We start from the raw sequence: 27454 nt of genomic DNA on the forward strand, positions 1-27454 counted from the left end.
TCATTCCAAAGTTAAATGATCCTTCTTCTGTCTACCACTAGATCCTAGACCTTCTCAGCAGCGTATTCGTTCCAAATCATACCGTCTGGCACCTTTAAAAGTGGAAATAGTGAGAGACCAGTATTACATAAAGGAGATCTATCTTCAAAGGATTAAACATGTTCTGAAACATCTAGTATTTCTCAGAGATGAAGTGCAATGACATTTGCAGCAGCCTTCATGTAGTGGGTTAGCTTTTTTCTTTATGCTTCACTGACATAAAAAATATAAGTAGGTATGGTTGTTTAATGCAAACGTGGGTAAAGATGGAATCATAGGTTTTTTGTTTTTTAAGGATTCCTCAGAAATACCAGTCAAACTAGAACCTCTCTCCCACCCTCCTCCCAGTAAATAGTTAGGAAGCCAGGAACCCAGAGGAGTTAACTTCCTTGATCTAGATACAAGCTAATCAAGCCAAAATTCACTCCTCGACTTCTGAGTTTTCCTTAAGGATAGTGTTAGAAACATAAACTTATGGTGAGTTTGGTCCTGTAGTGCTTTTTCTTTTCTTTACTTTTTGGGAGTGGAAGATGAGGCTGGGCATAATAAGAGAGTAGCCCACTATTATTTTATATGCTGCTGCTAGGGAAGTTGAGTCACCATGGTGGGTGAGATAGGTTGCCTTCCACTTGAGTCTTATGTTCTTCACAGAGGGTCCAGAGGCAAGTATCTGAAATGACTCAGCATAGTACTTTCTCTCTCCCTTGCCCCTTTTATTTTCTCCTTTCCTTCCTGCTACCTCTCTGTCTCCCCCTCCTTCTGCCTCCTTCCTCCCTCTTTTCTTCTGTTCCTTGCTTTCTTTTTTTTTTTTCACCTTTCAGAAAACCACAGCATTTCAACCCTAAAAGGTCTGGATTGATCATACAGCTTTCTGAAAGGTAAAAAAAAAATAAAAAATGGGGGCATGTGAAATTTGGCCTTGGTGGGGACAACAGGATCGTCTTCAGCAGCTTGCATTCTGCATCAACTAATCCCATGCTGTTTGTATTCTAACTTAATAACATTGTACAAATGGTTTTTCTATATGCAGATAAAGTTTTTCACAAAGTGTGTGTTTCTAACAGTCAGGGTAAGAATCGGCAGTAAAAATCAGGCACGTGGTAGCAGCTATTCCTGAGGAAAAGAGAAGCCATTCCCTTGGCTCTGTGTACAGGCCTTTGGTTTAGAATTAATCTCACTGGAAAACTAGAGGCTCCTTGAGAATTTTATTGCTTTCTTCTCCCTGGTTAGTTTTTAAAAAAAAAAAAATTCACAAACAGTGCTCTGGTTTTCAGAACTTAATTTCATATTTAAAATAATAATATTTAATATTTATTTAATCATATTTAATATTTCATATTTATTTCATATTTTCATAAAAGTTGTCCTTTTAAAATGTATTTTTCAAATCATTGGCTTTCTCCCCGCATGAAACTTCGAAGAAAAATGTTATTTTTCCAGCTGATATTTTATTGCTTAGTAAAGATATCAGAGACTTAGGTATTTTATTAATCTTCTTCCAGTATATGTTGTCAGTTGTATTTGATGAGTTTGACTACTATGTTCAAGGCTTAATTATTTTTTGAAATTATTAGGACAGCACCAAAGGTAGTAGGGCATACCTCTGTTTTAACCGGGGAGCCTTCTTGCTCGGACAGCACCACTGCTTTAACCTCTATTAACTGGAAAATACAGTTAGCAGTAATGAGCTACTGCGGAGTGTGTAAGGTGTCAAAAGTGTTTCCTGGAAATCAGTGAAACAAATTTATACGTGAAAGTTAAGAGGAGGGTGAATTTAAAGGTAATGAAAAATATACTTAAGCAAATTAGAGAGAAATACTTATTAATAAACCCCAGTAGTTTGAAACATGAGCTAATTTTTTTTTTTTTTTTTTCCTTTTTAGAAAGACAACAAAGTTGCTGCATAGTCTACAAACAAGTTTTTGGAAATAGATGGATTTCTAGTTCTTCGTGGTCCTGAGAATTGGTTTCAGTCTTTGAGAACAATGAAGACGTGAAGTTGCTGTATATTTGTCACCAGCACTGGGTTTTTGTTTGTTTGTTTTTCTGCTTAATTTCAGAGATACAATGCAGTTACTTTTGGGGGTGGGGGGAAGGCTCATCTTAAAAAATGAGCATTAATTATATTTGGAATAGCAGAAGGTTAAGTAATTTCTTATGTATAGTTAAACTAAAGCAGTACTCCAGTGAAACTTATAAGTATTTTTTCATCACTGAAAGGATTTTCTTATCACTAAATTGTATTTGGCGATTCCTGCAAGTTACCTGCAGATAGGGCCGTGATACTGTGTTTTGAGCCACAGAAGGGTGTGTGTGTGTATGTGTGTATGTGTCTGTCTGTATCTTTTCTTTGCTTTTTTCTTTTTTTTCTTTCTTTCTTTTTTGGAAATCCTGTAATATCCCTTTTGAGGTAGCTTATTTCATCAATTAATTAGGGTGCTGGATGGTAGAGACTTTTGTCAGTCAACTATGTACACACAGTAAATACTGTTTCTTAGGCAAAGGTAACTTTTTATAGAGTTGTAAAATTCCATTATATTCCATTGCCAAAGAAACATTAAGAACTTTGTATAGCTGTATAAAAAGCAACTAATTTTTTAAAGAATAAACATTTTAAAGTCAGCAAACATACTGTGTCCTTGCAGAAGTTGATGTGCTGAGGAGCAGAACTGTGGGTGGGTCTTTTTTCATAGCTTTTCAGGCTTAAGATTGTTGATTTGATTTTTTTTTTTTAATATTTGGAACATAAATGAAGATTTGATACATTCATTATCTAAAAAGGATAAATTACTCATGCTTGTTGTAAGAAGTTTATTTTGTAGCAAATGGCATATCACAGGATTTATCCAAATAATAGATATTTTCAGTATACAAATGTAAATAATCATAGATAAGAATGTATTAGCTGTATTTTCAAATAAGTATCCCCCCTTTTTTAAGACAATAAAACTAGGTGTCAATTAACCTGTTCTTCCTGATATGCCTGGAATTTTGTTGTGATACCTTGACTCATTCCATTATATTTCAAGAGGATTCAGAGTGTTAGAAATTATTTTGGCAACCTATGAGATACCATAACACTGGTCCTTCGGCCTGTGACCCACAGATGACTCAGTATAGAGTTCATTGCTAATGATAAATTATTAGTACATCTTTTTTCTATTTTAAGCTATAGTTGCGGGTGGGGGGGTGGAATCTGGCCACTTTTGTGTTTTATGAAGGCCATGGAATAAAGGGATCCAAAGATTTAAATATTTTTATCTATTTTGATTTTTGTTAACTTTCTCCTTAAAATAATCAGTAGTGGTAAAGATACAAAAAACTGCACTGTAGGAGAATTGAAATATTTAAAGGTGGTTGATATTTTTAATTTTAATTTTATATTTTTTGTATGGCTCTACAAGAAAATGTTTTGTGATTCAGTTTCAGTATCGAGGTCCAGCTCTCGGCAGCCATAGTGTAGATGATATCGTTTAATACTGTTTGCTTGCATGTTAACAACAGTCTTTTGGAGGACCCACCAATCATGATATTGAACACATTTCCGAGACATTCGGAACATCAAAGCAAGTGCTACGGCAATACCTGTGTAGACTGTCGGAGATATCCTGGGCTACTTTGAAGAAAAAAGAAAAACTGTAAATACCAATTCTACACGCTCTGAAAGTATGAATTCATGCATTTTGCCAAGCCCTCTGGGTCATTGACTAGGGCGTTTGGTACCCCAATAATAACTGGCAGCATGGCATACCTGCAGTGCACCTTACAATATTAAAGCAGATTTTTATTCTGAGACAGAATAAAATTATTCAATAAAAAATGTTCGTCAAAGTTCTTTCTCTTTAAACACTAATATTATCCTTACAATAGAAAGAAATACAGTATAAGGCATCTTTAACATGTAAGGGTTTATATTCCTTAAAATTAGCAAAATTAATTTCTCTTTTCCTAGGATTTATATATTGTCGTAGGTGTTTAGGTAAAGCTAGAAGCCTTCTCTCCCCCTCTTAGCATGCAGCCAGCTCCTTAGTTACAATCCATGACATGAGGAAATTAAGCCAGCCAGATACAGGCCAAACTGGCAACCTCAGGCTAGAATGCATACTCTATAGGCAGGCAGGTGCAAAAGAGGGAAAAGGGGAGGGCTGATTCCTCCGAACTTGTCTTTGGTGAGACCATTTCTCCCTCCAAAAGCACAACTGGATGTGAGGGCTAGCAAGAGAGGTCAGGAATGTTCATTCAGCTCACTGGCTCTTAATCTGGGGTGACCTGACATTGGGGAACATTTAGAAATGTGAAAGCAGATGTTCTGGTTATCACAATGAATGATTTGAGACACCACTGACATTGAAAGAGTAAGGGCCAGGATGGTGAATGTCCTGTGCTCTGCTGGAAGGTGCCCCTTAATCAGTTATCCAGTCCAGAGTGCAGCAGTGTCCTTTGTATCTAGAGAAATACTAAAGTCCCTCTGCGTGGAAAGGCAATGAGTGGGGAATCCCCCTGCCCCCAGATTTAAAAAAAAACTTCACTAAAGAATCTATATGATATGTGAAAGGAAAAGAACCTTACTTCCAGGAATACTGTTGGCATGTTGGAAACTGATTATCACATAGGAGTTACCAATTCATCCTCTTCTCCATCAGTCGTTCATAAATTGCCTACCAGAATCAGCTGAGGAGCGTTTTTTTAAAGTACAAATTCCCATGCCCCACACTTGGTGTGTCTGATTGTAAAGTTCTGCTGTGAAAACTGGCAACCTTAAATCCCACGGTACTTCTGATGAGCCAGGTTTAGAAAGCCAATTTTAAAACATCGCAGCTGGTTCATCTAATCTAGCCCCCTCTGTGTTAGGGGCCTTGGTGAGGTTTCCATATAGAACTATTTTTTTTAATCATTTCTCTATCATTCCAGATTCAGTATATCTAAATTGTGGCTCCATCATGAAGAGTGGGAAAGAACTAAGTGGTAGAGGGGGTGTGTGTCTGCAGGACAGAATCTAGGGGGAAACTGAAAGATGGAGACTTGTTTCTTCCAGTGTTCAGCTGCTTTGAGTACTGAGGCTCAGTTCCCAGCATGTAGGAAATGAGTGTGTGGTGGTGTTTCTGTGTGTCAGTTTTATGTGGCTTTCGTTCCTGTCTCCATGGGTTGTCCACCTGAAAGAAAAGCTGCTCTTTGCGCAAAACCCTGTGGTTGTAGCTCACATCTATCTAATCGTGTCTGGATTCAGTGTTGCAGGATCTCCCTGCCCTGTTAGTTCAGAGACTAAGCTGGTTTAAACCATGACAGTGGGGAGAGTGTCACAGTATAATGAAGGTGAGTGAACTTTCAGAGGAGCTCAAATGTCACCAATTTGCTTAATTCACCTGTTTTGACTGATTTTAGAAGATGACAGGTATTAGTACAATGGGAATCCAGCTTAGGGAAGTAGCACCATTAATCTCTGAATCTGGGTGTGCTAATGGGGCTTTGCACAGAGCAGGCTGCCCTAGCTTCTCCCAGGATAGACACTGGGACAACTTCTTGGCCTAGGAGCTAGTCAGGCAAGGGACCCAAAGGAGAGTGTACCTCTGAGCGGCAGTCTCAGAGACCAGCAGCCACCAGTCGGTCAGCTCCTGTGTACACTGGGAAGCTACAGATGGAGGACCCAGGCCCTGATCTTGGGGCTTCCCAGCCTCCTGAGGAGGACTGATGCAGAGGTTTGTATCCTGTTTTTCAGGGCCAGGGTTGGTAAAAGCAAGTTTGTGGTTTTTGAGACATTCATAAATTTGACCCCAAGAGCACGTAGTGAGACTTTGAATCTAATGTGGTTTCTGTTCTCCATGATGGTGCTGAGCTATGAGCCAGTGATATGGGTGTTCTTTAAATTCCAGCTTGGTTCCTATTTAACAGACTTGGCTGACTGATGAAAGTGTTTTCAGGTTTAGCTCATAAACATGTCAAAATCAACCTGAACACACTGGTGTCCATATTGTGGTTTGTAAAGAAAGCAGCCCTGTGAGGCCAAAGCACATTTCACTTCAGTAATAAGGCTTTCTTAGAGTGACTCATAGTCTAGGCGCACAGAAACAACTCAGAGAGGCCAGCAAGGAGCTCATGACCCAGAAAGTCTTGGGTTCACCTCCAGACTTGAAGAGCAGTTTGGGAGTGGAAGGGCAGAGAGGAGAGAATTCCAGCTTGAGGAAGTGGGAGAAGCCTGGGTCCAGGCGAGATTGAAATGAATTCCAATGAATGATTTACAGTTGTTGCAGGACAGAGGACAGGAACATGTTTACTGGATGTCTGGAGTGTGCTTCTGTAATCCTGGTTCTCATTTAATCCTGATAATCCTCTGGAGCTAGCCCTACACAGGATTGTTGATGAGAATGCAAATCCCTGCATTGCAGTCCAGGATTTTGCTTGTGCTGAAATTGTTTTGTAATTTTTTTTTTAATGGGTTAGTTGGGTGGCAGTTATCCCTTACTCCATTCCCCAGTGTTTAAGTTAATAGCATTTCTTTGTCCCCAAATGGAGCTTTGCAGATTGTGGTCTACAAAGGAATGAGGTGTAGTTTCATTTTTGTAAAAGTAATACATTGTAAAAAGGATATGAGCCATATGGAAGATGGTTTATAAAAAGATAAAAGAAGAAAGAAAATCTACAGTTCCACCATTCAGTGCTGACCATTGATAACACTATTTGGCTGTATATTCCAGGCAGCATTGTTCTGTACAGGCGTGTGCTTTTCACAAAAATAGATTGATAGTATTCATACTATTGTGAAACTTGTTTTTTTTTTTTGACGTCGTGTATTGAGTAGCACTGCTTTGTGTTAAAGTATGGTGTGTACACAGACAAGTACACGTATCATAATTACCTATATAAACACTACCCAGAAGCCCATGACAGCTCCTTCCAGTAGCTCCCACCCCCTCAAGGGTAACCACTAACCTAAATTTTAACAACGTAGATTGCTTTTGCTTGTGCCTGTTACTTATAATAATGGAATTATGCCATGTATACTCTTTTGTCCTTAGCTCAACATTGTATTTGTGAGATTCATCCATTTTGTTGTGCTTGGCTGTGCACTCTGCATTTTCGTTGCAATGTAATATTCCATTGTGTTATGAAACAATGGTTTTATCCATTCTACTGTTGATAGCATATTTGGGTCATTTCTAGCTTTTGGCTGTTAAAATAATGCTGGCACTGTTTTTTTCCTCCTCAAGAGAAGCTGAAGTTGGAGAGGGGGAGAGGAACCCTGACTTACACCACTTAAGGACTTGGACTGCTGTGAAGGATAGTAGTGTCCAGCTATGGTGCCACTCCACAAGTGCGCTCCTGCGAGGAATTTGTAACTTAAGAATAAAGTACCAGAAACCCTGGTGTGCTATAGATGTAGACATTGGTGTGTCCATTAGAGCAGATGCAGGGTTACTCCTCCTCTGCGGGCCTAGCCTTTGTTCCCCAAGGACACTGCTCTACCCACCACCCTTCCCAGTGGCAGCACCAGAGTAGTCCTTGCCCTGCAAACCAATGTTCAGGATGTGGACTCCATGTCCTTCCTCCCTCCCTTCCTGGTAAAACCCCTGCTTACTTTGTTGAGGCTTATGTGATCCTCTCACTCTCCTGGTTACCTGATAACTACTGTCTTAAAAAAAAAAATTATTCCTGTCTTTCTCTTCCTCTACACTTGCATTCTTCCAAGTGAATTCATCTGTGTGGTTTACCCATCTATGTTGGGAGTTCCCAGGATCATCATACTCAAGGACTGTCATTCTTTGGGCAAAATTAAAGAAAAAGCAAAATTAAAAAGGTGCAATGCAAAATTAAGGAAAAGGTATATGGGCAAAGTCTGGAGCAAACCAGGCTCAGACTTTCAGAGGGTGTCACAAAGGATGTATCAATACCTGATTCCCCAAGCAACAAATTGTTCCAACCTATATGGAATGTTTTTTTTATCAAGGAACCCCGCTCAGCAACTGAGGGCTCAGGGTTTTGATTGGGGTCTGGTTATGTAGGCACCTTCCGTGTGGCACATACTAAAATCCAAGACTCGAAAGCGTAAGTAAACACATTGATTGTGCAAACAGTTTAGGCATCTTGAGCCACTCTTATCCGTGTTGGGAACGATGGAAACCCTCCTCAAATCCTAGTTTCCAGGTGTCAACCAGGGCCGAACTTATAAGCCGTCTTTATAAAGGACAGTAGTTAGCCTTGCTGTGTTAACTCTTGTGGAGCCACCCCACACCCTAGTTCCTATTCCTTATCCTGAGACCTTTTCTTCTCATCTCCTCCCATCCAAACCTGTACACACACCTGGACCTTGTCCATCAGTCTCAACTGTGTCATCTCTGAATCATGGATTTAGACACCTCACACTTGGCTCTTCCAACTGACTTGCTCAAGAATTAATAATTACACACAGAGTGACCTAACCACTCCTTTGCTCAGTAACCGCTTTCAGCTTGGTTGGTGCAGACCTCCAGGTCAGGAGTCCTTCTACCTCGGTTGGATTCACTAGCTTCCATCTTTTGCTTTCCCGTTTCCCATTTCCAACTAGCCTAGACTCCTTGAACCATCATTCTCTTACAAACCTTAAACTCCTGTGCTCTTCTGAACTTTATGTGTTCTTGCCTAGAGAAACTTCAAGCCCAAAAACAGCCACCCGCCCACGTGGTCAATATTCACTGAGAGGGTTGTGTCCTGTGGAAGAGAATCACAGGTGAATGTGTTAGTACCACAATAAACCTGACTGCTCTCTCCTGGGCCCTCAACACTGCCAGTAAAACATGCTGCTGCTGCTGCTAAGTCGCTTCAGTCGTGTCTGACTCTATGCGACCCCAGAGACGGCAGCCCACCAGGCTCCCCCGTCCCTGGGATTCTCCAGGCAAGAACACTGGAGTAGGTTGCCATTTCCTTCTCCAATGCATGAAAGTGAAAAGTGAAAGTGAAGTCACTCAGTCGTGTCTGACTCACGACCCCATGGACTGGAGCCTACCAGGCTCTTCCGTCCATGGGATTTTCTAGGCAAAAGTACTGGAGTGGGGTGCCATTGCCTTCTCCGGTAAAACATATTACTATTCTGCAATTACCTCTCTAGTTAGCAAATGGTCCTGTTAAATACATTTCAGAAAACTAGAAGACTGCTGGATGGAAACTGCCTCAGGCACTTAAACCATACTCTACACTAAGCTCGTGTGCACCGAGCCTTATCCTGGTTGTCCTCTAAAAACAGAAAAGATCACGGATCAAAAAACTGCTTGTGTTCTGTCTCCCTCACTCCCACCATTCCCATTCCCAGACTTAACATTATTGAGTTACCTCTCTGCCTATATTCATCTTCCTTAAGGATCCTTCCCATTCACATTTAATTATTATGCCAGCATATTCTGTGGCATAAGTAAGTGAAGTCGTTCAGTTGTGTCCGACTCTTTGTGACCCCATGGACTGTAGCCTACCAGGCTCCTCTGTCCATGGGATTTTCCAGGCAATAGTACTGGAGTGGATTGCCATTTCCTTCTCTAGGGGATCTTCCCAACCCAGGGATCGAACCCGGGTCTTCCGCATTGTAGACAGACACTTGACCGTCTGAGCCAACAGGGAAGTCCTATTATATGGCATATTCATATGTTAATATTCATATGTTTATATATACAGGCATAATGGAGATATTGTGGGTTCAGATCCACACGCCAGTAAAGCAAATATTACAATAAAGTGAGACAAATATTTTTTCTTTCCTAGTATATATAAAGTTAGATTTACACTGTACTTTTGTCTATTAAATGTGCGGTGATAGCATTGTGCCTAAAAAACAATGTACATTACCTTTATTTTTAAAATAGTACTGTTGGAAAAATGGCCCTGATAGATTTTCTAGGTGCAGGGTTGCCACAGAACTTTCAATTTGTAGAAAAGGCAGTATCTGCAAAACAATAAACAAAGTATACATATAGTAACTATGTAGCATTTATTATGTTACAAGCTTCTTTGTTAAGAAAATTATCCTTGAATCCTACATCCTTCCAGTTCCTACTTAGAGCTCTTAACTGTCTGAGGCCTCATCTCCCTTTCACTTCTTAACCCACCTTGTTCCACTCCGGTGCACCACTAAAACAGTTCTTGGTCACTAATGATCTCCAGTGAGCCTTTCGACGTTTTCCTTTCTTACTTGCTTTGCAGAACCATTCCATACCGTCCACTTCTTCCTTCTGAAAATACTCTTGTCTTCCTGGCTGCCATACTCACCTGGTTTTCTTTCCACCCCTCTAGCTGTTGCTCCTCAGTCCCTAAATCTGATTCTACAGTCACCCCATTTTGAAATAATAGTGTTCCTCAGGGTTCGACTTTAGCTTTTTTTCTATTCTCCCTGCCACTCCCTGTCCTCCCTCCAACACACACACACACTACCACAAATTATTCAGTGGAGTTTCCCACATTTGGGGAAATCACAGGGGTAGCACATCCAGGAAAGCCTTACCCTGGGAAAACCACCTTTGTGATCCTGCTAGCTAAGGTCACTTGTTTTTTGGTGGGGGTGGGGGGGTGGTGGGAAGGGAGAGGGTGCTTATCTATATGGAGTTATTCTCATATTCACTTATCTAGCACTGATCTTTTCTAAGTCTGGATCTGACCCTTTTTTTTGGGGGGGAGGGGGGAGGTTGGCTGCTCCACTTGCAGAATCTTAGTTCCCCAACCAGGCTCACCACAGTAAAAGTACTGAGTCCTAACCACTGGACCACCAGGGACATCCCTGAGTCTCACTTCCTGATTTTGTCATTAAAGGTCTTATAGTAGCCTCTCGAATGTAACGTTTCCAAAACTAAAGTGATGGATTTTTTCCTTTTTGGCTGGCCACTCAGCTTTTGGGGTAGTAGTTCCCTGAGCCTTCAGCATTGACAGCACTGAGTCTTGACCACCAGACCACCAGGGAATTCCCATTCCCTCTGCTTTTCTTCCAGTGTTCTTGGTCTAGTATGTAGCAACACCATCTACTAACCCAACTGAGCTGCAAATGTGAAAGTCACCTTTGACACTCCATTTCCTACAGTTTTACACCAGCTTCATGCCTGTTAGCAAGTTCTATCAATTCTACTTTCTAAATACATCTAATGTCTCTTATTTTTAAAATGTTTTATGTTGATCAGAGATATGTGTAGACGTGTTTTAATTTAAATGCCTCAGAGGGCTTATAATGAAAGCCCTCAGTCATACTGTCATCCCTTCCTACGTAGGCTTTTGGTTTTAGTTTTACTGATTTTCTATGGAAAACAGAAAGCTATTCAAGAAATCTTTACCAAGCCTTTATATGCAAGGGGTATAGTTCATTGGCAGGGTAAGCAACAGTGAACAAAATAAAACAAGCCCTTCTTGGAGCTTGTGTTCTGGGAGGAGACAAATAATTAAATTTGTAGTCTGTTAAGAAGATGCTTAAGGGAAAATTCCCTGGCAGTCTAGTGGTTAGGACTCAGCGCACTTTCACTTCAGGGGCCCAGCTTCAATCCTTGGTCAATGACCTGGAATCCTGAAAACCAAATGGCATGACCAAAAAAGATGCTGAAACTCTATGGAGAAAAAACCACGAAGGGAGGACAAGATAGGGTGTATAGGTGGGAGGGGGGGGGGGGGTTGCTACTTCAATTTAAAATAGGTTAGGGAAGCTGACATTTGATAAATGACTCAAGAAGCTGATTGGATGTTCAAGCAGAGGAAATGTTAGCTGCAAAGACCCTGAAGCAAGAGTGAACCTATTATGGCTGGAGTAGTGAGGGAGGGGCTTCCCTGGTAGCTCAGCTGGTAAAGAATCCTCCTGTATTGCAGGAGATCCAGGTTCAATTCCTGGGTTGGGAAGATCCCCTGGAGAAGGGATAGGTTACACACTCCAGTATTAATGGGCTTCCCTGGTGGCTCAGATGGTAAAGAATCCTCCTGCAATGCAGGAGGCCTGGGTTTGATCCCTGGGTTGGGAAGATCCCCTGGAGGAGGGCATGGCAACCCACTCCAGTATTCTTGCCTGGAGAATCCCCATGGACAGAGGAGCCTGGCAGGCTACAGTCCATGGGGTCGAAAAGAGTTGGACACGATTGAGTGACTATGAACATCGAAGCACAGAGTAAGGGAGGAGAGGCTTGTGGGATATGAGGTTAGAGTCAGTGGAGTCTTGATAGGGAAGGAATAGTGGAGTCCACTCTAATCATTGACATTTGGTCCCAGATGGGAAGCAATTGTAGGGTTTTGAATAGAAAGAAGAGTGACAATCTGACTTACATTTAAAAAGCATTGGGAAATTCCCTGGTGGTCCAGTGGTTAGGAGTCAGCACTTTCGGTGCTGGGGCCTGGGTTCCTTGGGGAACTAAGATCCCACAAGCCATGTGGTGTGGCCAAAAAAAAGCACTTCTACTACAATGGTCAGTGAATCTCGTCCATGTGTATGTCTTTGGATTTTAAATAAATAAACAATAAAAACATCTGACTGCTGTGTTGAGAATAAATTAGTAGGAAGGCCATGTAGGAAACCAGCACAGTAACCCAGAGTGGTTCTCCCTGCCCTCTGACAGTTGGAACATGCGGCCTAGACTTCCAGTGGCAGAGATCTATAGTTTGGGGACCTGTTTGGTCTCCTCAGTGGACTGTTCCTCTGGTGGAGGCTTCACAATATCGCTTCTTTTTTTTATGTTATGGTTTTTTTGGCGGAGAGTTATGTGGCATCTTTTAGCTCCCCAACCAGGGATCAAACCCACACCCCCTGCATTGGAAGGTGAAGTCTTAACCCATGGACCACCAGGAAAGGCCCCGGCTGAGGCTTTAATGTATGCATTCAAACAGTTCAAAAATAACTTAAATAGAATTTCCAATTGCAATCTGCTTCCTTTTTCTCAGTGTCACTCAGGCCTTCAAGTTGCCCTCTTCACATGCAACCAGGTTGTTTCCAAGTTTTGCTAGTCCAAGCAGTGTTGGAATGAGTCATTTAACAAAAAGGTGAATGTATCTGTAAGATTAATAACCAAGATTCTGGATAATAGGAGACATGACTTCATAATTCTAATATTCCCGTGTCCTTTTTGATAGAGATTATAGCAATTTACATTCAGCTGGTTTTTCAGGATGTGTATTACCTTATATGGGCTTCCCTTGTGGCTCAGCTGGTAAAGAATCCGCCTGCAATGTGGGAGACCTGGGTTCAATCCCTGGATTGGGAAGATCCCCTGGAGAAGGGAAAGGCTACCCACTCCAGAATTCTGGCCTGGAGAATTCCATGGACTGTATAGTTCATGGGGTTGCAAAAAGACAGACACAACTGAGCCACTTTCACTTTGACTTTGACCACACAGACCTTTGTCGGCAATTCAAGTGGAATAAACTTCTCCCCCACCCCTTCCCTCGCCACCGCATCCCTCCACCCACCCGCACCCCCCAACCCCCGCCCAGATATCTCTCCTCGCCATCCACCTGGGTCTGGGACCCGGGAGGCCCCTCTTGTTGAAAAAGTGGCCGCCTACTGAGGTGAAGGTGGCTCTCCTCTCAAATAGCCAAGTCAGGGCTTGGGGGGTGGTGGGGAGGGGGCAGGTAAGAGGATGAGCTCCCCAACAACGAGAGCAGGGGAAGAGCCTGCAGTACCCCGTGGACCATCTGCTGAGCTGTAGAGAGCGAGTAGCAGGCAGGCAGCGAGAAGGTGGCCCCAGGGAGCGCGAGCTGTGCCTGGGCCTAGAGGAGAGCTAGCTGGGGCTGCGCTTCAAGGACCTTACCAACGAGATGATGGTGACCATGAGCTGCAGGAGGGTGTTCCCGGTACTGAAGGTGAACGTGTCCGGCCGGGACCCCAATGCTGTGTATTCCTTCCTGCTGGACTTCCAATCGCTTGAAGTACCTGAACCAAGAGCGGGTACCACGGGGCAAGCCTGAGCCACAGATGCCCAGCTGCGTCTACATCCACCCTGACTTTCCCAACTTCAGGGCACACGGGTTGAAGGTGCCTGTCTCCTTCAGCAAAGTCAAGTTCACCAACAAGCTCAATGGAGGGGACTAGATCGTGTTAAACACTGCTCCCCAGGAGACCCAGTTCATGGCAGTGAGCACTTACCAAAATGAGGAGCTAGCAGCTCTTAAAATTTACTACAGCCCATTTGCAAAAGCTTTCCTTGATGCAAGGGAAAGAAGTGATCACAAAGATATGATGGAAAAACCTGGAGCCAGATATGATGGAAAAACCAGCCATCTGAATGCTGGCTGATTCCTGGAACCAGCACCCTGTGTCACCTGCCACCCTCCACCCTCAGTTCAGCGCCCTCCCCTCACAGCCTTTCACGCACGGCTGTGAAAGGTACCTGGCCCTGAGGAACCACCATCCAGGAGACCCCTACCCCAGCCCTTACGCAGCAGAACAATTCTCGAACACTTCCTGACAATTCATCTGCATGTCCATGCTCCAACCCATGACAACTGTCCAGCCTTGGAATGCCTGCCCACACCAGCATGCTCCCCATGGGTCCCAATGCTGGTCCTCCTATGGGCTCCAGCCAGTACGCCAGCCTGTGGTCTGTGAACAACGGCACGGTCACCCTGGGCGCCCAGGTGTGCCCAGCGGGCTGAGAGCCCAGTTCTTTCCTAGGCTTCTCTGCTCACTGCCTCCCTCACCCACGTGGTCTCGGCACCCTCCTCCTAGGGGTTCCCGCTGTACAAAGGAGCTGCCACAGCCAGAGACATTGCCAACAGCCAGTAGGATGCCCCAGCCCGCCTCCTGGCCTTGTGGATGCCCGTGTTGCCTCCGTTGATGTGAACCAGAGCCTGTGTCTTTAAGGACACAATGACTCTGCTGTGGCAGCAAGTGTTCATTTGATTGGCAGTCTCCCGGGGCGAGGGAAGGAAACGAGGCCTGTTAACCCTCCCTTTAAATAAGAGGAAGATACATCTGCTGCTGCTGCTGCTGCTGCTGAGTCGCTTCAGTCGTGTCCGATTCTGTGTGACCCCAGAGACGGCAGCCCACCAGGCTCCCCCGTCCCTGGGATTCTCCAGGCAAGACCACTGGAGTGGATTGCCATTTCCTTCTCCAATGCATGAAAGTGAAAAATGAAATTGAAGTCGCTCAGTTGAGTCCGACTCCTAGCGACCCCATGGACTGTAGCCCACCAGGCTCCTCCGTCCATGGGATTTTCCAGGCAAGAGACATCTTCTGCTATTTACCTTATTTCATCCTCCGTGGCTGCAGTGCTGTCCTGGGTCCTTTATGTGCTGCAGGTGAATCCGGGTGTGAAAGCCATGCAGGCGGCCTCACTCACCAGGATTCACAGTAGCAGTGACTTTCTAGCAGCCAGAAACTCTGTTTTGCTTACAATGCGTAGATGACTCTGGCATATCAGAATTTGTAAACTCCCCCGTCATACTCCAATGAGATTAAAAAAACACACTTTTAATTCTCCTCCCTGTGGCTTTCAAGTAGTTTTTAGACTCCTTTTATGGCAGGGATCACAGTCAGAGTTCAGCTGTGAGAGAATCAAATCGTAGTTGGGGACAGCAGATTGTAGTTGAAAGGACACTGTCCAGCTCTGTCCACTAGAATGTGTTGAATTTGACCATATGTAGCTAATCTTTTGTATTGCTAAACCTACAACTGTTCATATTTTTCTTTTGCCAAACTAGCCAATCAGCAGAAAGCATCTTCTGTAAAATAAAACCAATGTAAAAAAAAAAAAAGTTAAATGGATTATCTTTTTTCTGAATTTCCACCAGTTTCTTAGGATCATCTATATTATATTATTTTTAAATTTTATTTATTTTTATTTTTGGCTGTGCTGGGTCCTGGTTCCTGTGCAGGCTTCTCTCGAGTTTCAGAGAGCAGGGTAGTCTTCACTGCACTGCACGGGCTTCTCTTGTTGCAGAGCACAGGCTGGAGGATGCACAGGCTTCAGTAGTTGCAACATGTAGGCTCAGTAGTTGAGACTTCCCAGTGGCTCAGTAGCTGTGGTGCATGGACTAAGTTGCTCTGTGGCATGTGGGATCTTCCTGGATCAGGGATCACCCACGGCTCCTGCATTGGCAGGCAGATTCTTTAGCACTGAGCCACCAGGGAAGCCCAGACCATCTCCATTTTAATTTGCTTCCTGACTGGACCTTGCCTTTTTTTAACTTCTGGATTGTTTTTCCTTTACATTTTTCACATTTAATATATACAGAAGGATATTTGACCTGTAACATGAATAAATGAACCTGTCACTTATTATTTTTAAAATATAAAAATATAAAAATCATTCTCAGCTCAATTGCTGACTGTTCATCTAACATGCAGCAGTGCTAAGTCTGATGCCAATTTAATTTTTTTTTTCCATGATAGGTGATGTGTTTTTTCCTCTTTGGGGGTTGGGGTGGTGGTGCAGGGCACAATTTGTGGGGGTACCCCAACCAGAGATTGAATCCAGGTCACAGAAGTGAAAGCACTGAATCCTAACCACTAGACCACCAGGGAATTCCCATGTAGACCCTTTTGACTTAAAGATTTGTATCTTTCCTTTAGCTCTTTCTCTTTCTACTTCTTAGATAATATCTTTGATGCCACCCACTCTGTTCTTTCACTAAATCTCCCTCTTACTCAAATGTAAAAGCTGTCAAGTCAAACTTTTGTGTTTCTTAGGTATTTTTACCAGGATTGTTAATCTTGGTAGTACACTTCCTGTAGTAGACTTTATCCAAATATCTGAGAATTCTTTCTTACCTCTCACTGGTAGGAAGCAGAAGAGTTGCCTTGGAGCTCTGGGTGTCACCAGGATTTGTCATCTGACAAATGCTCTAAGGTGTATCTTTATCGTGAAAGTTAGATCATAAAGAAGGCTGAGCACTGTAGAATTGATGCTTTCGAACTGTGGTGCTGGAGAAGACTCTTGAGAGTCCCTTGGACAGCAAGGACATCAAACCAGTCAATCCTAAAGGAAATCAACCCTGAATATTCATTGGAAGGTCTGATGCTGAAGCTGAAGCCCCAATACTTTGGATGTGAAGAACCAACTCATTGGAAAAGACCCTGATTCTGGAAAAGATTAAAGGCAGGAGGAGAAGGGGGCAATAGAGGATGAGATGGTTGGATGGCATCGTTGATTCAATGGACATGAGTTTGAGCAAATTCCAGGAGACAGTGAAGGACAGGGAAGCCTGGTGTGCTGGAGTCCATGGGGTTTCAAAGAGTCGGACACAACTGAGCAGCTGAACAACAATGAACAACAACAAATACTTCCAGGTGTATCTTTATTGTTGAGGTCTCTGAATTCCCAAGGGCTTCATTCAGCGGTGCCAGTGATTTCAGATCCACAAATACTCTGTACCTGCAGAAAAGAATCTTCCTTTGATTGTTTGTTTTTCCTAGGAGTGTGTTGTCTAATTGTAGGTCACTTTAAAAGCATTAAGAAACAAAATTGTTCACTGCTTGTTGTGCAGACACACCCTAGGTTAGTTTTCCTGTTTTCAAACCCCCTTCTCATGCTTGCCCTCTGTCTTACCTGCTGCTTCAGAGTCTGAAGCATTTCAGAGTTTCAGGCAAGCAGCTCCTCCTGCACAACAGCAACCCTGGGGTATGGTGTCCGCATTCTTTTGTTCCTCCCTGGGTCACCGTACTTCTTTCATCTGTTCTAATCAGTCCAGAAATTTGTTGAAACATACCTCACGGAATCCTCCCTGCCCCATTATATTTATATTCTAAATATTATTTTAGTCATTTACTGACTATTTAGTGTAGTCTTAAAGGTTGCTGTTGTTCAGTCGATAAGTCATATCCGACTCTTTGTGACCCCATGGACTACAACACACCAGGCTTCCCTGTCCTTTACCATCTCCTGGAGTCTCTTCAAACTCATGTCCATTGAGTTGGTGATGCCATCCAACTACCTCATTTCTGTTGCCCGCTTCTCCTCCTGCCCTCAATCTTTCCCAGCATCAGTCTTTTCCAATGAGTCAGTTCTTTGCAGCAGGTGGCCAAAGCATTGGAGCTTCAGCTTCAGCATCAGTCTTTCCAATGAATATGCAGAGTTGGTTTCCATTAGCATAGACTGGTTTGATGTCCTTGCTGTCAAAGGGACTCTCGAGAGTCTTCTCCAGCACCACAATTCGAAAGCATCAATTGTAGTCTTAAAGGAAAAAGAAGGTAAACGTTTGCAGTTGGTAACTCTGTCTGCCTCTACTCTAGTGTGAAACACTGTCAACTCTTGCCTGTATGACTTTAATAACCTCTTCGTTGGCCACCCTCCATCCATACTGTACCCCTGCCATTCATTTTCTATGCAGTAAGCAGGATGAGCTTTTGGGAATACAAGTCTGATTGCCAGATTATATCACATGTCTTAGAGAAGGCATCTAATATGAAGGCCTCAAGAGACTGTCCTACTGGAAATCATATCACTGCAGCCGAGGTCTCTAATGGATGTGATCATGGTGTCAAACAGCCAGACCCATGCTACTCGCAAGAGCCAGCAAATGAGCAGGGCTTCTGTCTCCCCAAGGTCTCAGTCCTGGTCTAGACCTCTGAGTCACAGATCTAAAAATAAGTTTCGGGGCTGAGAGCTAGCAGGGCAGGAGCACACCTCTGCTTCTGTGGCTAGCTGGTGTTTGGCAGGAGTGAGTCCACGTCCAGCACTGCTACTGCTCCAGACAGCCTGGAGATCTGGCTCAACTCTGGGAAGAACTAGGCATTGGAGCTGCTCAAAACCTGGCACTGGGTTTATCTGTAGCTGTGTATGATCAGAATCTCACGGCTGTCCTCTGCAAGTATCTAAAGGGCTTCTTGACAAAGCAAGAAATGTCAACCTTGTCCATATTTACTATAACCACTCCTGGGTATATTCCTGGGTCAGATGCCTCTCAATGTCTGATTTCCAGGACTGTCTTTTTTTTGTTGGGTTTTTTTTTTTTTTTTTTTTTTTTTTTTTTTGTACTGTGCAGTATGCAGGATCTTAGTTCTCCATGCCTAAGGGGATCAAACCCTTGCCTCCTGCAGTGAAAGCATGGATTCTTAACCACTGGACCACCAGGAAAGTCCCATCCCAGACAGTCAATGGGTTTGCTCTGCAGCTTTCATCATCCCAGGTTGTGACTTAACACTCAAAACATACCTCATGTCTGGGCCAGCTTACTTTTTCCTTCCAGCTGCTCCTTGGTTTAAATCTGGAAATCCTGGAGTCTTCAGACTTCCACTGAGCTGAGATAGACCACTATCCTGGTGTCTATTCCTAGTACTGTCAGAAGATAGCTGCTTTTTCTTTTCCCAGAAATAGAAAGGAGCTGTCAGACACGCTCATTTTTGCATTATTCCAGTTAAAACTTACCTTGTTCACACTTAAGAGGCTGGGAAGTATAGAATCAAGTGTTAGTGAGTGCAAGTAATGTCTGTAACAGCCAGCTACAGATGACTTGGCAATGCTGAGCCCACAGAGACCATTGGTGGAAAGGCTGGCAGTATCCCAAAACTGCTGGCATGAGCCCCCGTTTACCTAATGAACAGGCTGACATCTTTTCACAAGTTACCCTCTCTCTACCCCTGTGAGCAAATGGGCTGTGCACACAGTCTTCTGCTTTTCAAAACGGAAGAGGAAATTTTAAAAACTCAAAAAATTGGAAATAGTTGGGAACTTCTTAGTTTAATAAAAGATACAAAAAATGTACACCAGCGGGGATTTCCTTGGTGGTCCAGTGGCTAAGACTCCAAGCTCCCAGTGCAGGGGCCCTGCATTCAGTCCCTGGTCAGGGAACTAGATCCTGCGTGCTGCAACAAGATTCCACACACTGCAATGGAGATCAAAGATCCTTCGTGCTGCAACTCAGAGCAACCAAATAAAATATAAATGTATTTTTTTAATGTACATCAGCATTACATATAATAGTGAAAAGCTGAACACTCCTCCTGTGACTGGTATCCATTACCATCACTTATATTCAGCATTGCATTGGCTGTCCTAGCTAGAATGAAGAAGAAAGGTATTCATATAAAGATTGGGGGAAAGAGAAAATAATTATTTTTAACATGACACAGTGAGATATGCATAAAATCCAAACCTATCTACAAACTGCTCCCATAAGTGAATTATCAGCATCTGCAAAAATCACTTGTTTCTATGTAATTGGAAAATGAAAATTTAAAATATTATCATTTATAATAGTACTAAAAAACCAAATGTCTAGCATTCTAATGAAAGATGTGCAATACCTCTACACAGGAAACTACAAAACATTTCTGAGAAAAAATAAGGGCATGTTTTCAGAACCTTGGAGTGGGTGAAGAGGACATAAAAAGTGATAACCATGAAAGAGAAACTGGACTTCATTAAGACTAAAAACATGTTTTATCAAAAGATGTCAAAAGAGTGAAAATGAAAGCCACAGCCCAGGAGAAGATACTTGCTTTATGTAATATTAGTCCACCTGCCAATGCAGGAGACACAGATTCGATCCCTGGTCCAGGAAGATCCCACATGCTGTGGAGCAACTAAGCAGGTATACCACAGCTACTGAGACTGTGCTCCAGAGCCCGAGAGCCACAACTGCTGAGCCCACAGTGCCCTAGAGTCTATGCTCAGCAAGAGAAGCCATGACCATGAGAAGCCCTCACACCACAACCAGAGAGCAGCCCCCACTAACTAGAGAAAAGAATGAGCAGCAATGAAGACCCAGCAGAGCCCAAAAAAATAAAATTTGGGAAAGAAAAAAAAACCACAGTGAGGGACTTGCCTGGTGGTCCAGTAGTTAGGACTTAGCACTTTCACTGCTGGGGCCTGGGTTTAATCCCTGGTTGAGGAACTAAGATCTTGGAAGTTGTACGGCCAGCCAAAATAGAATTAAATGCACAATGAGATGCCATTCAAACCACCACAAGAGTGAATTAAACATTTACATATATGCTGCTGCTAAGTCGCTTCAGTCGTGTCCGACTCTGTGCGACCCCAGAGACGGCAGCCCACCAGGCTCCCCCGTCCCTAGGATTCTCCAGGCAAGAACACTGGAGTGGGTTGCCATTTCCTTCTCCAATGCATGAAAGTGAAAAGTGAAAGTGAAGTTGCTCAGTTGTGTCCAACTCTTAGCGACCCCATGGACTGCAGCCCACCAGGCTCCTCCATCCATGGGATTTTCCAGGCAAGAGTACTGGAGTGGGTTGCCATTGCCTTCTCCAATTTATATATATAAATATATGTATATTTAATTTATTTTTGGTTGTACTGGGTCTCCATTGCTGCTTCATGGCTGCTAGGGCTTTCTCTAGTTTCAGTGAGCTGGGGCTACCTTTTGTTGTGGTGCATAAACTCATTGTGGTGGCTTCTCTTGCTGTGGAGCACAGGTTCTAGGCACAAGGCCTCTGTAGTTGTGATTCAAGGGCTCAATAATTGCAGTGCACGGGCTTAGTTGCTCTACAGCATATGGAACCTTCCCAGACCAGAGATCGAACCTGTGTCCCCTGCATTGACAGGCAGATTCTTATCCACTCTATCACCAAGGAAGTCTGACATAAACTTTCTTTAAAAGATGTAATGTCAAGTGTTGGTGAGGACATGGAGAAACTGGGACTTTCACACTTTAATGGTAGAAGGGTAAATCAGTACAACCATTTTGAAAAACAAAGGAGCAGGATATGTTAAAACTAAATATGAAAAAATAAAAAGCTATATTTGTATATTTATGACCAGCAGTTTCACTGTTGGGTATATTCCCCATAGAAATTATTGGCTTATGTCCACCAAAAGACATGTAAGAATGTCATAGTACAAGTCATAATAGCCAAAACCTGGAAATAAATGTCTAACAACAGTAGAATGAACAAATAATGGTATACAATAGAATACAGTGAAAAAAATAAGAACTTGCTTTATGCAACATAAATCTCACAGATGGTATGAGTGAAAGAAACCAAATACAGAAAAGTATATACTGTACAGTTACATACATCTATATAAAGCTCATAAAAAAGCAAAACTAACTTATGATGATGGAGTTTAGTAGTTACATTTGGAGGAGGTAGGGCTTGCTAATGTATTTATATCTTGGCTAGAGTGATGGGTACAGAACATAAGTGAAAATTTGAACTGTGCTCTTAAGATTTGTGTACTTTATATAAATTAAATATCATTAAGATTTGTGTACTTTATATAAATTAAATATCATTATAAACACTAAACTTCCCTAGTGGTCCGGTGGCTAAGACTCTGCGCTCCCAATGCAGGGTACCTGGGTTCAATCCCTGATCAGAGAACTAGATCCCACATGTCACAACTAAGACCCAGCACAGCCAAATAAATAATTTTTTAAAATGCTATATGGAAGGGGACCTTAGATTCTCTCTATTGCTCTGCCCTCTGAGGTCAAATCAGACCCCTGAGTGCCTTGCTGACTCCCTCTGCTTCTGCCCTCACCGCCCCAGTGCTATGGAAACACAAATTTTTACAACTCTCCAGTGACTTCCAGTTTCTCTTAAGAAAGTGTTCCATCCTTCCCAAGCTGTCTTACATGATCTAGTCCCTGGAGAACTAGCCTTAGCTTTCCCTTAGTGCCAGATTCCAAAATGAGCCAAATTCCAAAGGCCTTTGCAGTTCCTTTCACCTGGAGGTCTCTTTCCCAACTAATTGTGTCTCATTCTTCAAATGTCAGTTTAAATATTACGTTTTCAGGGATGCCTTCCAGGTCCTTCCAGAATGTGTTAAGGTCTCCTTGACTACTTTTCTTCACCGCAATGTGTCCTCACTGTGCTTGAAGGTTTATTTTTATCTTCATCTTCAACATTTTTGCTTGTGGGGAAGGATTGCTTTTGTCTTATTTGCCACTCCATCCCCAGTACCCGGCACTGTGCCTGGCCTGTGGTAGGTGCTTAGAAACTTGTTGAATAAAGGAGCAAGTGACTTCACGAATGCCCGCCATTTGCTGTATGCAGCGCCAAGTGCTGCAGCTACAGTTGAATATGAGATGAATATCACCCAAGCTCACAGTTCAGGAGGGGCAAAACATAACTGCTTTGGGAGGTAAATACTATGACTGGGAAAACAGAGAGCTTTGGATTTCAGAGAAGGCTTCCTAGAGGCTTCCTTGAGGTCATGCTTTCAAACAACTTAAAGAGCCCCACAACTAGCGGCCTGTTCTGGGAGGGGACCAAGCTTGTGACAGATTCTGGACACATGGTTGTCTTGGATCTGCCTATACCTAGGCTCCCCAGGTGGTGCTAGTGGTAAAGAAGCTGCCTGCCAATGCAGGTTAGTTGTAACAGATGCAGGTTCGATCCCTGGGTCAGAAAGACCCCCTGGAGGAGGGCATAGCAACCCACTCCACTATTCATGCCTGGAAAATCCCATGGACAGAGGAGCCTGGTGGGCTACAGTCCATGGTGTCGCACAGAGCTGGACGTGACTGAAGCAACCTAGCAAGCACGCACGTGCCTGTGCAAAAGTGGAAACCGCTCAACATTGTCCATTTGATGAGATCACAGAATTTTTGAGAAGTAATCCCATTTCTTCTTACTGATCTAATAGGCTTTATGTGAGATAAAGTTTTACTTTCAGGGTTTCTCCATATATATTTAAGGCGAACTGGCTCCCTTTCAATAAGTCCAATCTCTTTTTCTGGATGGGTAGGAAGGCTGCATGGTTCAGGTTATGGAATCTAAGTTCCCCAACCAGGAATCAAACCCTGGCCCCAGCAGTGAAACAGCCAAGTCCCTAACCATCAGGGAATTCCCTCAATGATTCTTACAAGTCAAAGGTGGCTTTTAGTTTCATCAGCTTCTTCTGAGAGCCTCATTGTAATCTCAGAACTGGATAGAGCTTCCCAGACTCATTTGTTGCAGTGTAGAGTGAGCATAGTTCATTATTTTGCACTGTAACAGCAATGTTTCATGGTCGTGAAATCATTATAGGTTAAGAGCCAAATTTTAGTTTATAAACTCAGCCTTTTCTCAAATATTTCTAGTAACTTGGCTTCAAAGTGGTATTTGGTTCTGCCCAGTTTTGCCCCTAAATGGAAACATGAATATTTGGCAGCTGTGTGGGTTAAGGTTAAGGTTAGGCACAACACTGCTGAGCAGTGAGAAAAACCAAGAAAACCGGAGCTCTGGGCCCTCAGCCCATCTCCCTGTGGAGTGAGTGGGGGAAAAGCCCTTTGGCTGTTCAGCGCTCACACACGCTGCTCCCTGACCTAGCTGAATACCTGGTGCCCCACATTCCACACTGGAGGCATCCAGCTGTCTGATCATGGGAGTCTGGTGTGTGTGGTCCTACCATCCAGCACCTACATCAAACTTGAGTCCATCTCTTGGGTGGGACCCAGGCTCTGTGACCAGTGCCCAGGGTTGCTCAAGTCATCATTGGCACCAGAAACTCAGCTAGTGGCGGCTTTACTGTCCCTGCTTGCTAGAAATTGAAGACCCAATTGACATGCCCTAAATGAACTGTAACTGGAGGGTGTGTGTGCTTACTAAGCTGATTCAGCCGTGTCTGGCTCTTTGTGACCCCATGGACTGTACCAGCCAGTCTCCTTTGTCCATGAGATTCTCCAGGCAGGAATACTGGAGTGGGTTGCCATGCCCTCCTCCAGGGGATCTTCCCGACTTAGGGATCGAACCTGCGTGTCTTATGTCTCCTGCATTGACAGGCATGTTCTTTACCACTGGCACCACCTGGGAAGCTGCAACTAGAGGGCAACCACATGTAAAAAAAATCTGAATGGAGACCTAAACAAGTTCAGAGTTGTTGAGTTGGAAGACTTTGGCATTACATGTTGAAGAAATGAGGGGACTTCCCTGGTGGTCTAATGGATGTCTCCATACTCCCAACGTAGGGGCCTGGGTTTGATTCCTGGTCAGGGAACTAGGCAATGGCACCCCACTCCAGTACTCTTGCCTGGAAAATCCCATGGACGGAGGAGCCTGGTGGGCTGCAGTCCATGGGGTCGCTAGGAGTTGGACACGACTGAGCGACTTCACTTTCACTTTTCACTTTCATGCATTGGAGAAGGAAATGGCAACCCACTCCAGTGTTCTTGCCTGGAGAATCCTAGGGATGGGGGAGCCTGGTGGGCTGCCATCTCTGGGGTCGCACAGAGTTGGACACGACTGAAGCGACTTAGCAGCAGCAGCAGCAGCAGCAGGGAACTAGATCCCACATGCCATGACTAAGAGTTTGCATGCCACAACTAAAGATCCCGCGTGCTGCAACTAAGAGCCGGCAAAGCCAAATAGATAAATAAATAAAAATAAATATTGAAAAAAGAAAGAAAGAAATGGAGGAAACAACCTCCTTGAGCACCCTGAGGTGCTCCTTCCCACTGAGCCCAGAGGGAGCAGACAAGTTGCAGGGTGGGAGCTTGTAAGTTACTCCCAAGCATCAGGACTGTTGCCAAGGACAGCCATTCTAGTGGTCACAGTGCTCTTTTTGTTTTGACTAATAAATCCCCTCTTGTTTCAGTGACAATGAGCTGTGGTTATTACATCTTGATAAAAAGGAGAGTCTACCCGCATTCAGGACAGGGGACCGAGTTCTGGTTTCTTCAACCACAACTTCAACATCTGGGGGACTCAGGACCCTCAATCTTGGCCCCCTTGTAGATTTACAAATTTGGCCCCCTTGTAGATTTACAAACCACATGTATGAGGGAATTCTCATACATATAATTGCTCAGAACTCCCAAGTTTTCAAGTTTGAACTCATCATAAGGCCACAGAATCAACTCTGCAAATGACCCTCCTGCAGTTCTTGAAGCACATCTTTCTTGTTTATTCTTATATTTATTTATTGTTAATTGATTGATGATTGCTTTACAATATTGGTTTAATTTTTGCCATACATCAACATGAATGAGCTATAGGTGTACATATGTCCCCTCCCACTTGAACCTCTCTCCCACCTCCCACCCTTTCCCACCCCTCTAGGTTGTTACAGAGCCCCAGTTTGAGTTCCCTAAGTCTTACAGCAAATTCCTACTGGCTGTCTGTTTTACATATGGTAGTGTATATGCTTCCATGCTACTGAGACCACATCTTTCTGGATCAAGACCACAGCATGGATCTTCTGAGCTAGGGTGGTGCCCATCGGCAGGTCCACATACCAGAACCTGAGGAGAGACGGACCTTGGCTGTCAGCATCGAATGGACTGGAGCTGCCCCTGGTTTTCAGGATAACTTGACCTCAAGGCTGTGCAGACCTTCTATCTCCATCAGCATCTTGCCTGGTTTCCTCTTCAGCACATCTTTTCTTCCTTTCCTGGTCCTAAGTCCTTGGACCCCTGGAAGTCTATGAGTTCTGGAAAATATTCACTGCCATTGTGCAGACCTTCACAGCTGATGACTGTGGTGGGCATAGCCTCTAGGGTGGCCCCTAGGGCATTCAGCAGCTACCCCTCCCTCACCCCACGCACATCCAGCCACCTCTGCTTCACCAAGCCCAGGAGAGCCCTCAAGGAGTCCCCCAGCAGCTCCTCCTGCCTATGTAGTACCAGGCATCCTCTCCTGGCTGCAAGGGGAAGGGACTGGACTCCTGGGGTCCAGCCCACCCATCAGGGATCTCCTAGGCTCCTGGCCAGCCCCAGACACTCAGAATGATCAAAGGCAACCTGGGGTCTGAGAGATGGGGGTGAGACAAGATGGCTCAACCTGGCAAGGGCCTCTTGGCCACAGCCCAGTCATTTCCAGCCAGCAGGGGTGGGGGGCAGGGGGGATGGAGAAAGAACAGCAGGATGTTCAAATGATTATAGGGGAAAGGGAGGGGTGCCGAGTGACTTCCTCAGCGAGACAATCTGGAGACTGGGGGAGAAGTTTCCCTTTTGGCACATGACCCATGGAGCCCTCAGCCCCTTTCCTGCCTGGTCCACACCACCCAACAGACTGGGGCTGGCCTCGCCACAGCCTCTCTCTCTGTGCCCAGCAGTCAGCCAGTTGCTCTGTGCCCAGAACGTCTGGCCAACCCTCTTCAGACTGGCTCCCAAATCCATGGATTCTTGGATGCCAATACCATTCCTGGGGCTCACAGCCAATCTTGCAACTTTCACATTCTGCCCAAGGGAGACCAAGAAGGTGAAGGAGGAAAATTACTCTCCAAACTCAACCCCACAGCCCCTGCCCACTGTGCCCCCGTCCCCTACCCAACCACTGCCACCAAGAACACTTGGCTGTGAAAACTCCTTCCTTGCAGGATCTTCTTTCAGACATGCCCACTAAAACCAACATGTAAGAGCCCAGCCTGGAAACTCTGGCTTAGACTGCACAAACAGCTCACAAACCAACAGTAATAACTTTGACTGCTTAAGAAAATCAGTTCTCTAATCTCTTCTGAGCCCCTTTCTGTGGGATGCTCCTATTCTGCAGCTCTTCTGATGTTAGGAATGTGGAACCCTCAGGAAAGCTACACTGAGCAAATCAGCGTTGTTTTTCTCAACAAGAGGAGGCATCTCAGGTCAAGGCCAAGGTGCATCTCTGGCCCATCTCACTGATGCAGGG

The 27454-nt window shown here is 44.0% G+C and overlaps 1 protein-coding gene and 1 pseudogene across 7 annotated transcripts in view; both read left to right on the forward strand.

Annotated features, from left to right (window-relative positions):
• The window catches only part of LSM14A (LSM14A mRNA processing body assembly factor), a 53867-nt gene extending 50858 nt beyond the window's left edge, over nucleotides 1-3009 (forward strand). For 4 of the 7 annotated variants that reach the window (XM_055553842.1, XM_055553839.1, XM_055553843.1 and 1 more), the window contains one exon: nucleotides 1923-3009. Coding sequence is in view for 4 of the 7 variants with exons in the window: in XM_055553843.1 (XP_055409818.1) it covers nucleotides 1923-1946 (24 nt within the window). In the remaining 3 variants the exon portion in view is untranslated. Of the gene's footprint in view, nucleotides 1-860; nucleotides 918-1922 lie in introns of all 7 variants that reach the window. The other 3 variants (XR_008704470.1, XM_055553844.1, XM_055553841.1) reach the window with 1 other exon arrangement.
• A 2309-nt stretch (nucleotides 3010-5318) lies between these two features.
• Nucleotides 5319-14737, forward strand: LOC129630624 (T-box transcription factor T-like; annotated as a pseudogene).
• The last annotated feature ends 12717 nt before the right edge of the window (nucleotides 14738-27454 follow it).

This window comes from Bubalus kerabau, chromosome 17 (genome assembly GCF_029407905.1).
Source record: "Bubalus kerabau isolate K-KA32 ecotype Philippines breed swamp buffalo chromosome 17, PCC_UOA_SB_1v2, whole genome shotgun sequence".
NCBI classification, from domain to species: domain Eukaryota; kingdom Metazoa; phylum Chordata; class Mammalia; order Artiodactyla; family Bovidae; genus Bubalus; species Bubalus kerabau.